Below are 12,748 nucleotides of genomic sequence, written 5' to 3'. Positions count from 1 at the left end.
CCAGGCCCATCCGTCTTTCCTCTATGTTTATCTCTTTTGATATCCATTCCTAAAATATATCTCTACCAAAATCTAATCTAATATAGCCAAGTGCAACCACTATCACCCACTTTCTCATAAATTATCCATAATTCCTATTTATCCTATCCCCCACTTTTCTTCTATATCTATCAAAAGAAAAATTGAATTAAAAAAATTAAGAATTATTTAAATATTATAATTAAATTATATAATAACTTTAAAATATTTATTAAAAATACAAAAAAATTATCATAGATTTAATAATATTCGAAATATTAATATTTTTACTTTTATGAAATTCATAACAAAATTATATACTAACAATATAAATTATAATTTTACAAATTATTCAATTTAAAAATGATTCAAATAATAAAAATTAAAAATTAATAAAATATATATTATTTAAAATTTTCAATAACAAAATATAAAAAAAATAGCTAAATATTATTAGCAAAATAATTAATATTATGTAAAACTTAAAAATAAATAAAACTTAAAGAATACAAAATTTTAAATATTTTACAATTTACTTAAAATATTTAAATAACAAAATATTTAACACAACTAAATTTTAAATATTTAAAATAACGAAATTATGTAATAAACTTAAAAATTTTATTAAAAGTAGAAAATTGTTATAATAGATTTCATAATATTTGAATTAATAATAATTTTATATTTTATAAAATTAATAACGAAATTATGTAATAATAGTATAACTCATAATTTTATGGATTATGAAATTCAAAAAATACGTAATATTGAAATAACTAAATAATGATATTATTTAAATAGATAAATAATATTGTGAATAACTAATTTTAAATATATTAAATATTAAAAAAATAACTAAATCATATTGTAAATATTATTTAAAAACAAATAAAATAGATTAAATAAAGAAATTATGTCATAACCTTAAAAAATTTATCAAAAACACAAAAATAATTATAATAGATTTAATAATATTTGGTAATAATAATATGAAATTTTTTAAATATTATTGAAATAATGAAAAATATAGTAATATTTTTTTAAATATTTTTATAGATATTAAAAATATAAAAAATGTAGTAATAATTTCAATTATTAATGTACTAATAATAAAAGAATTATTTCACTTATATCAATTAATAATTCTAGCAAATAAATTTTAGAAAATTGATATTTATTAATAATAATTTTAAAATTTTAATATATATTTATATATAATAAAATTTTTATTTATTATATTTTTAGTAATTATTTATTATAATTTTGTGATAAACATGTTTTCAATAATTATGTACAGATCTATTTTAGTTTTGTTATTTAATAAAAAAATTTCAATAATTATTTGAGATTAAACTATTAGTTTTGCTAAAATTAGAAGTGTTCATGAGTTGGTTCAGTTTATTTGAGATTAAACTATTAATCGATACAAGCAATTTACACCCCTAGCTCTTTTGCTTAAATTATTTTAATAAAGCCCATGCTAGTACATATATATAATTATTGGTTCTGGTTTGAATAGGCAAAAACCAAATTGACCCATGGGACAAAATTATACCAAAACTGAGAAAATTGATTCAGTTCGAACGGTAAAATAATAATGATCCATCGACAGCCCTAATGCCATCATTGCCAACAGGAATGAATGGTGTACGAATCATAAATTCAGGCGGATTTTCCCATGCATCGCAATTCGCAAGGGCCCCTCTAACTCTAATTATGTAAATTGAGCACTTGAAACTTGCACTCCCATGAACAATTGACGCCGTTCAGCGTCACTTCTCAAATCCCTCTTAAACGGTCTGACTCTAATGTTTGATTTGCAAGAAAAAAGATAAACCGTATTTCCTACCGGGGAGGGAGGCGTAAAAGTAAAACCGGGGTTATGGAAACCTAATATTTTATGGGCATGTGGTATTCCAATGGGGTTCTTCTAGTTGTGTCATGTGGGCTCATGTTTCAAGGTATATTTAAATGGTTATGAAAACCACCTTTAAACAATAGAATATATTATCAATTGATTCATCTAAAGTGCCGTTTGGAAATTTCTCGAGGCTTTATTGGAAGCTTCCAAATTTTTGCATAGGTCTTATTGGTTCCTTATTATTTTTCATTGTAAAGCAGAGAAATATCAAGTTTTAGGTATTGCTTGGCAAGTCTTAACAGTTTATAAAACATTTGGTTAGAGGTGCATCTTTTCACAGCTAAATTTTTTCTTAACTAAATGGGAAAAGATGAAACTGGGCTCTTAAACAACCGATAGCCCTCATGAAAAGATACACCGCAAACTGGGCCTTAATCTTCCAAGCTTTTAAAAACTCCAAAGACACTTGTCAAACACCACGTAAATTATCAGGATGCATTGAAATCAATGATAACACTCCACACCTGCCACACCAGTCATAGGACCCACAACCATTTAACATATGACTGTGGGCTGGGCCCAGGTGTGGGGGCACTATAATTCGTTCCACGGCCCGCTACACATCCATCACGTTCAGCTAACAGTCCGAAATAGGCAATTGACGCCATGGTCTCGGTCGTATTCGTAACTCGTAAGTCGTAGATCAGTCAAGACTCGAGACAGATTGCAGCCAAGATTTTAAGAAGAAACGACAAGATTATAATTCCTGACCGTAATTAGAGATACGTATACACCACGAAAGTCTTCTATTGTCCCTCGTTTTCGTAGGTTCAGTTCAATGTGAATAATGGATTAACAGGCAACACAGTTAAACTCTGGATGTGGGCTCGGGCTGTTCTTCTACTTCGTGTTAAACGCCCGCTCATCAGAATTGGGATCTGGGTATATTCTTTGGCTTTGGCTTCAGATTCCATGTTCCAAGTGAAGCACTTGGCGCTCTGTTGTGACTTGTGAATGAAGCCATAGATTGTTAAACCAGACGAGCTGAGAAAACATACTGCCCGAAATCTGCTAATTATACGCTGAAGATCAATCAAGTTTTATCAGATCCGGCAAGAATTGAGTAAAGGACGGTTTTTTCTTTTATTAATGTCAAACTTCGATCTAAACAGACTCCAGACTAATTATACGCTGGAGGATATTTTCGTCCTTTTAAGAAGTTAATTAAATATTAGAGATGGAGATTCAATTGAAGACATCATCTCTACTCCAGACTCCAGACTCCAGACTCCAGACTCCAGACTCCAGCCTTCTCTCTTCTCTCCTTCTCTGAAAGTCTTCTGTTCTCAATTCATGGGCTCTTTGCTTTGCCCTGCTTTCAAGGAGCGTTATCTCATCTTTTCTCTTCTGTTCTCTTTGGCTTTCTCACATGGGTATGCTTGGAAAGCACCGTTTTACCCATATGACATTCTTCCCTTATTACCCAGACAGGTTTCTTGGCCAATTCTCAACTCTCTCCGAAATGCTGTTGATCTTCTCCCCACTTTCGTTGGTGCTGCCTCATCATCTAACAGTACTGTGGAGTGGAAGGGCGCTTGCTTTTATAAGAACAGTGCTTGGATGGAATTCCACAACAAGAGCGGCAGTGAATTTGGTGGAGGGACACTTCATATCAAGGTAAACAAGAATCAGTATTCTGGGTTTTCTTCTCTTAAGAGTACTTATTCAAATTTGTTCAACATTGGAAGATTCTGGACAAGTTTTGGAGAACTTGATATCTGAGTAATCTCGCTCCTAAACAATTCTACCTAATTTAATCCCACAGAACTGTTTTCTTCTTCTCTTGATTTTATCAATAATTTAACTGTTATATTTTCTGCTCTTCATCCTTTATTGGTCACTTCTCACTTGTGTTGTTTTCTGTTGTTTAGAAAGCTTATTATTTGGAATTGTTCAGAGTTCTAGTTTGGAGGATTTGGAGCGTTGTGCTTGTGTGTGTTTTAAATGCTTGGAAGTTTCCAGATAATTTTGGTGGAACTGGTTTTATATTTCTATCCGGGATCTTTCATCCATGAATGGTTAAGTATCAATGTGTCTTAGGCTTCTTTTTTAACAGTTATGCCACGCAGCCCCTAGTCCCTGCTCTGCTTTTAATCTCTTGCAATTCTAGTGGAAAATTAACTGTCGTGGTCTCTTTTTTTTTTTTTTGGTAGTGTTGGACAATTTTAACTAATTTTAGAGGATTCAGACTGCTGCTTATCAGCGTTTAGTTAGCTTCTGATTCTTCCTATGTTTACTGCAATCTGAAGGAACCCATCTTTTCTTCTCTAATTTGATACTATCGAGATGTTTGTTATGTTAGTTCTATTGTACTTATAAATCTTGGGAATATTCTAATTTTATTATAGTTTTGACTATGTGAGTTTTAATTGCATGGTTAATTTCAGATACTTGTGTATTCTCTACTATCTCTAGTGGCATAATTGTACAAAAAAATCTAGTTCCCTAGATGCATTTGGTGCTTGTCCAGCAAAAAAACAAAAAAGATGCATTTGGTGTTCTTGCATAGTGTTCCAAACAACAGGAGAATCAAAACTGATGGTCAAATCACACATACATATTCATTTTCATGTTAGGTATTGGCAATGGGTTAACAATCTCACATATACATGTTTGATGAGCTCTTTCTCTTTTATTTTCCTTTGTTATTTACATGTATGGCAGTGTTTTTGTGTTTCTAGTAAAGTCGTGTAATTGATAAAAAAAAAAAGGATACGTGTTTGTTGCAATGGTTGATGATCACAGATTTCAAGCTGGTTTAAGTCAACATGTAGTAAAAAGTATCATGTAATTGATATATGTTTGATGATCACAGATACAAACATATATCTGACAACTTCAATATTATTTCTGCTTTTTCATCCAGACTAGCAAAGCTCATAGTTGGACGTGTATGGATATCTACATTTTTTCTACTCCATACCGTGTAACATGGGATTACTACTTCCTTGCTCGGGAGCATACATTTGAGTTCAAGATGTGGAAGGGAAAAGCCGAGCTCGAATATGTGAGTTGTCACTTTTCCATTTGCTAAGAAATTACCTGTTCCAATTTATTTGTGAAACATGTTCTTATGTCTAGAGTTGTCTTTTTATTTTTCCTGAAATCAGGTGAAACATAATGGGGTCTCTATATTCCTTATGGAATCAGGGATGCTAGGAACCCTTCAAGCTCTCTGGGATGTCTTCCCATTGTTTTCAAATACTGGATGGGGTGAAAATGCAAACCTTGCATTTCTCAAGAAGCATATGAAGGCCTCCTTTGCACAGCGTCCTCAGCCTTGGGTTACAAACACAAGTGTTGATGACATTCACTCAGGAGATTTCTTAGCAATATCAAAAATTCGAGGGCTATGGGGTGGTTTTGAGACATTAGAGAAGTGGGTTACTGGATCTTACGCTGGTCATACTGCTGTTTGTTTGAAGGATTCTGAAGGTAAACTTTGGGTTGGAGAATCTGGACATGAAAATGAAAAGGTAAGATCATATAAATTACTCAGTGTCAGATGACATCTCAGTTTTTTAACTCAAATTTCTTAGAAGCTTCATAGTTGTTATTCTCTGCCACACCCATGTCAAACACTTCACTTTTAAGGATCAAAGTGCTAGTTCCTATTTGGAAATCCTTCATGTTTGAGTAGTATTGATCTCACAATTCAGTTTCTGTTACCATTATTGCTGCTTTTATTTTTATTTTTATTTTTTTGTATTCATTCCTGTTCTAAGATTATTTCAAACATCAGTTCTGATGTTGAAAGAGTTGATAGATGAGAGCTAGAAACAATGTTGTTTGGCTGTGCTCTACTTCTACTACAGTCTTGGAAGTTCTCTTTAGATGTGCATCTTTAAAGAGAATTAATAAACTCATATATTGTTTCTATCTTATAATCACAGTGGAACATTATCATCTTCTTGTACAGAGGTGAAACGTATCTTGGCCAAAAACAAGGTCATATTTTTATTGGCATGTTTCACAAATGATGATCAGGTGACTGGTATTTTGATGGAACTACAATCTATCTATAGTTCTATACTTTATATGATAAGATCCAATTACTCCATTAGTTATATTGTATTAATGTGAAAGATGCTACATGCACATATCAAGTTTATGTGTCCAACAGTCCATGAACATACTGCATTTTGTTACTCACACCCATACTGATGCAACATAGCATCACCAGATTGGAATGGTATTCTTTGGCCACTTTACCTATGGTCAATATTCAAGTGGGGACAAACATGGCTTTGTCATCCATCATCTTTTATCTGTATTTTGTTGGAATTAATTAGAGATTATTATGCAGTTTGAACTATTACATGGTTGACTCCTGTTTACTTTACTAGCATATGTGCAACCTAGGAAGAAAGCATCTATTCACAAAGTAATGATTTGCTTATAATGTATGAAAAATATGATTGTATATGATTTAAGGGTAACATAAATACTTGCAATCCAGTACCAAGTTGGATAAGCTCCTTTTTTAATGTTGAGGGAAAGCTGAATTTCTGTTATATATCTGTCTTTATGCAAACTGTTCAATTATTTAGTTAAAGGGACAACTCTATGAAATATCAATTGGGAGACAATGTTGAAGAGGTTCTTTCATTTTTATCGCAGGGGGAAGATATCATTGCTGTGTTGCCATGGGATGAATGGTGGGAATATGAACTGACAAAAGATGATACCAATCCTCATATCGCATTGCTTCCTTTACACCCTGACCTCCGAGCCAAGTTTAATGAATCAGCTGCTTGGGAATATGCAAGAAGCATGGCAGGGAAACCATATGGTTTCCATAACATGATATTTAGCTGGATAGACACAACATACGGGAACTACCCTCCACCCATTGATGCTCATTTGGTATTTCTTTTCTTGGTTATTTTTTTCCTTTTTTTTGTGATATTTGTTTTTCAGATTAAAGGGCCATTGGATAAGTCTCCATTTCAACCAGTTCAGCTGTTATCAAACAGCCCCTAAGTTTGTTGGAATATAAAATTGACGTTTTTCCCTGTGATTTTAATTTCTCTATTATTATTAGATTTAATTTATGGTTTATAATTTTTATCCTCAAAACACGGTTCAAGTATGTAGGATTATTCTGTTTCAAAACTTAAAGCAAGTGACCTGGTTGTTGACCTTATGAGGGATTGCATCCAAGCCCAAATTTTTCCTGGAGGTGCTTAATAAAATCTGATAATTAGTGAACACCAGGTGGGAGTTCAACCTTAGAAGACATATAATTAAGTTGCAGTTACCTCTGAAATATTTGTTAAACAAATCTTGTGCATCATCAAAGATTCTTCTGTGTTCTTCCTCTACAGTACTGACATAATTGTGTTATGGATTGTATAGGAGATTTATATCATTAAAAAATAGAAATTTAAGGCAGGAAAAGAGAAATAAAAAGGATTTTCTGATAAAGTTATTGAGATTAAAAAAAACGCTAGGATGGAATTTCGCCATTTCCCAACTATATGAGGTTGGATACATGAAGCCTGTTTTGCCATTTCGTTCTGTTCAGTGCTATCCATGTTAAATTATGAGTGCTTAAAGCATTTCTTACTACTTCAACCAATGTCCTATTAAGATGGAATTTAGGAAAGAATTTTATTTTCTCCTTACTTTGAATGATTTGTTACTAGCAGAAACCTATGCGTATCATGCAGAACAGTGATGAACTACAATTTGATTAAATTGGGAAAGAAAACCATGTGACCCTTGACTTAGTGAAAAGTCAAGTCGTGAATTAATTCATGGAATTCAAAACCTGGGACAGGAATTGTCTTATTATTATTATGAAGATTTCCAGTTATTTACTTCTCATGTTTTGCAATTTAGGCTCAGTTTGGAAGGAGTACAAATACATACAAAAAATACAAAATACAAGGCTTTGCACTCTCCATATGTATTTGTACTCCTTCCAAACTGAGCCTTAGCAAAATAGAACGGACATATTGATATGGTTTCTTTGTTTCTCAGATAAATTAAATGAACTATATTATATAAGTTCATGATATAACATATTATGAACCAGGCATTTGGGCATTATAAGAGGTAAATCATTCAATTCATTTGTTCTGAGTGCAATTTGTGTTGTTCATTCAGGTTGCTTCAGTTATGACCATATGGAATCAAATGAAACCGGAATATGCTGCTAACATGTGGAATGAAGCCTTGAACAAGCGGCTTGGGACCGAGGTATCTTAAGAATATATTTTCTATTTTGTTGTCCAGATCTTTACTAATAAAACTTTGTTATTACTCGAGTGATCATTGAACTGGCACGTGTGCAGAATTATATGCTGTGAAAAATGGTAGATCGAGCATTTAATTAATTCCTCAATGGCATAGCACATGCAGGGTCTTCAACCCACCATAATGTTCTGAAAATTGTAGTCATATTGTAAACCATTCAGAAAGTGGAATCGAATCAAATTGAATCATGAATCATATTGTAAATCGTAAGATTATTTCTACTCTTTACAAACTTGTCAAAAAATTAAACATAGATATGTACCTAAAATAAATATAGATACATACCCAAAAATTAAATATATACAGTGATTCTACCCTATTTTTTAATCCATGTTTACCATATTGTACCTAAAGTAATAGAATACTTACACAATAGAAATCTAAGATTATATAATCAAGTTTGACTTGAAAGTCAAATAGTCCACATAAAATGGCTCTTTATCCAACATATGATGGAAAATAAACTCAATATATGGTCTTAAATAATGTAAATAAATCAACTTGTAGTAAGGTGTTTAAAACAAGTCATAAAGGGAAGACAAAATGATAAAGTAGAGAACTAATTCTTAATTGAATTGATTTGAATCGTAGTGAATTACTTATAAAAAAAAATGAATTGTAGTGAATGGAGTAGATTTATACGATTAGGATTTGAGACCAAGACATAATTCAATGTAACCATTTCCGGTACCTTGGTTCAATAATTCATAGCAAGGGAGAGATTGAGGAGGATGTCATCCAAAGAATTAGAACAGGATAGGCAAAATGGAGGGGTGCATCTGGACTTTTATGTGATAGGTGGATACCACTTAAATTAAAAGGAAAATTCTATAAAACAGTTGTAAGGCCAGCTATGTTTTATGGAGGTGTTGGGGAGTGTGACAGAAATGCGAATGCTAAGATGGATGAGTGGAAAAACTAGAAATGATAGGATTAGAAATGAAGTCATTTGTAGGAACCTAGGAATAGCTCCAATAGGTGATAAAATGAGAGAGTAGACTAAGATGGTTTAGTCACATGCATAGAAGACCACTAATTGTTCCAGTTAGAAGAAGTGATTTGTTACAAGTTGAAGGGGCTAGAAGAGCTAGGGGGTAGACCAAAAAGGACTGGGGTAGTAGTAGTAAGAAATGATTTAGGCACTAATAATTTAACAGTGGATATGGTTTTAAGTAGAGCATGTTGGCAAAACAGGATTCATGTAGCCAACCCCATATAGTTGGGATAAGGCATGGATGATGATGATGATGATGGTGATGTATAGATCGTAAGATTTATAAATAAATTCAAACAAAAATCTAGAAAAATATTCAGACATATAACTTGAATTGAAACCCTTGGGATTCATGATTCAAATCATGAATTGTATTGTAAATCATAAGATTTTGACAACATTATCACCAAACAAGATCTTCTACAATGAAAAGTCATTGTGATTCCATGATTTATATCATCTATGATCTTGTATATTTTCTGCAATCAATTATAGACTAAAAACTTGAGAAAACATTGATATATTGGGCTGTGTCGGTTGGCATTTTTATCCAACTAAGGGTGTGTCTAATATGTGGTTCATTCTGTCTTTCATGGATTTGGAAACGATCCCCTTTTGATGTTCATGGAAAGGTGTTTGTAGTTCTGTGCAAGTGTGCGTGACAACTTTCAAGAAAATAGCTTTGTTTTTGGAAACAATAAAAGTTGCTTCCAGAAGAAAAAAAATAAAAAAAAAATCTTTTCAAACACATCTTGCAGACATAGCTAGTTCTTACAATATACACCTTGATTACTTTTCTGAAAAGAGAAACCAGTGCTTGTAAACTTGTTTCATTTTACTTTCCAATAAATAGAATCTAAACCATCTATAGAGAAGTTTTTTTGGGTTTTACTTTTAAGAGAAGTCAGTTTTAACTTTTAAAAAACACCAGGCTGAGTTTCTAAAAAAATACCATGACAAAATGAACCTGAATACCAAGCTCTGCGTAATATGGGGTCTACAAGGATTGGACTGGCCTGACATATAGGCCTATCCTGGCGCTAGGATGGCTATGAGTATGTACTCATTTTTGTAACTATGCTATATTTTTATTTATTTATTTACTTACTCATTTTGTATATCCTTTATATAGTTTCACTTTAAGAAAGTCTTAGATAAATATGCATTGGGAATGACTTCAACCCAGGTCATGTTTATGAAATACAAGGCCAAATGTTAACTAACTGGCTTTACTATCTCTGACCTGGATTGGACCAAACATGACAGCTTCAACCAGGCATGGGCCACATCCATTGCCTCCTTTAGAACCCTCCTAGTACAATCCCTACTTGAAATCACCCATTGGTTGTTCTTGATATCTTTAGGTGAGCTTCATTAAATAGTGGTTGTCTACACACCCCACCTTATCCTCTCATACTTCTAAGAGAATACTTATATGTATGTGCAATTTTCCTGCAATTTCTATGAACTATGTATTCATGAAGGAATAACTCAGATAACTTTTCTGCTAAGAACTTCCAATTTCTATTCTGGTTTGGCAATTATTTGTATTTGAATAATCAATTTGGAGGAATGTTTTTTAATACTTGTCTATTATTAGTTATGCTTATCAACAATGCAGGGAAAGAAGTGTTTCATCGTGCTTCTCTTTCTCTGCTTAAGTAGGTAGCCCTCTGCTTCCAATTTCAATAGATAGCTTATTCCACATTGATCATCCTTGTTTTCATAGCACAACCATGGTAGTAAGCATTATGGTATTGTACCCTTGTGTAGGGGGCAACTATTGGATTTGTGGATCAAAAATGTGATCCATGCGACCATGCCCCCTGATTTTGGCAAGTCATTTCGCTTTTGACTTCATTCCTGATCAGTCAAATTGTGAGATACAAGATGGGCAGAAATTCTCCAAGACATTTCTGGGAAAACCAAATGCAGGCTGGATATCATGTTGCTAGGGTTCAATTTCAAGCTTGTTTATGAGTTTATGGCACATTATATAATGATTTTTTATCTGGAGAACTGAACCAAATGATTTTGTGTTCTGTATAGGGTCTTGATCTTCCAGAAATATTAGTTGAAACTGAAAGGCGTGGATTATCTTTCGATAAACTGCTGACAATTCCTGAACAGGACGATTGGATTTATAGCGATGGAAAATCAACTTCATGTGTTGCCTTCATTCTTGAAATGTATAAGCATGCAGGATTGTTTGATCCAATTGCCAGCTCCATTCAAGTTACAGAATTCACAGTATGTTCACCCAATATAACTCGGTGACCCCTAATCTTTTATGGAACTTGTACAAGACAATTCACCATCTTGCACTGTCAGGATAGACATTGAAACAATGGTTTAGAATGCATGCACTCAGCCCCCCCCCCCCCCCCCCCCCCCTCTTGCAAGACTTCCATTCTGCATTCATGGGTAAAGGATAGAATAACTAATAAATATAAGCTACTTCATTACCAGTAGATTAGTCCAATTGTATAATACATAGAGGGGAAGGTTGAGAAAAAGGGTAACGAAGTACCTTATTTCACTGTTTTCTATAGTGTTGAGTTTTTAGAGATTAATGATGTTTATGGTAGAGTAATTATGGACTATTGGAAAGTAAAATTTCAGCAAGTAACACCCGCTATTTATTTCATCTGCTTGTTTATCCAATTGCAGATAAAAGATGCATATACCCTCAAATTTTTTGAGAATAATTCAAGCCGCCTTCCCAAATGGTGCAATGAAGGTGATAACGTGAAGCTTCCTTTCTGCCAAATTAAAGGGGAATATCGGATGGAGCTACCAGGATACAATACCATGGATCTGTACCCCCACATGAATGAGAGATGTCCATCACTTCCCCCAGAGTACTACAGGCCAAAGGGATGCTGAAATTCTTTATTCCATTCTATTTTAATATTCTACATAATAATTGCTGCCTGTACCAGGTTCTTGTATATTTAGTTGTCATTTGTAACATAGGCGTTATAAATTTGATTATTGACTATAGCAATGAGCAAAAGAAGCCGAGTACTATACTCCTGGAAACTTGGGTTGACCATGTTGGGGTGAGGTGATGGATTGTCTTCCCTATTCAAACTAAGCTCCTTGACCTGGGGGGCCACTCCTCTGTGATCCACTGCCCAAGGGTTGATGGGCTCATAGTCTACTGCCATTACTACCATCCTGTAATAACTGCATCCATTGAGAAGTCTTGAAGGAGTCTAAACAACCTAGGAACTTCCAGGTGTCAGTCTGTCAGTCTGACTGTTGAACCTCACATGTTCCTTTTGGCTTACTCCATCCATGGTGTACATTTTTAGTTTAACATCCTTCTGTAACATGGCTAAAAAAGCCTAAAATAAGCTCTTTCTTAGGATCACATTTTAAATTAGAATATTTTTTATGCATTCACACCAGCATTAATATACCGGATCCCATCGGAGTATTGAGAATTTAGATAACCTATGGCCATACTCTAATACAAGGTGGAGAATAGGGCTAATGTAGTTATATAAACCAAAGTAGTGAATAATTTGGCCAATTCAAAAGGTCCACCA

General features: G+C 33.3%; 1 protein-coding gene across 1 annotated transcript; it reads left to right on the top strand.

Moving 5' to 3' along the window:
• The first annotated feature begins 2,760 nt into the window (after positions 1-2,760).
• LOC104604833 (uncharacterized) lies at positions 2,761-12,236 on the top strand. The gene is made up of 7 exons (XM_010269376.3): positions 2,761-3,556; positions 4,806-4,946; positions 5,050-5,415; positions 6,560-6,805; positions 8,051-8,143; positions 11,244-11,444; positions 11,865-12,236. The coding sequence occupies exons 1-7, from the start codon at positions 3,233-3,235 to the stop codon at positions 12,078-12,080; spliced, it is 1,587 nt and encodes a 528-aa protein (XP_010267678.1). The 5' UTR covers positions 2,761-3,232; the 3' UTR covers positions 12,081-12,236.
• Positions 12,237-12,748: the final 512 nt, after the last annotated feature.

This window comes from Nelumbo nucifera, chromosome 1, assembly GCF_055504915.1.
Source record: "Nelumbo nucifera cultivar China Antique chromosome 1, China Antique-T2T, whole genome shotgun sequence".
Classification (NCBI taxonomy): Eukaryota; Viridiplantae; Streptophyta; class Magnoliopsida; order Proteales; family Nelumbonaceae; genus Nelumbo; species Nelumbo nucifera.
This window is presented reverse-complemented; position numbering and strand designations above follow the sequence as displayed.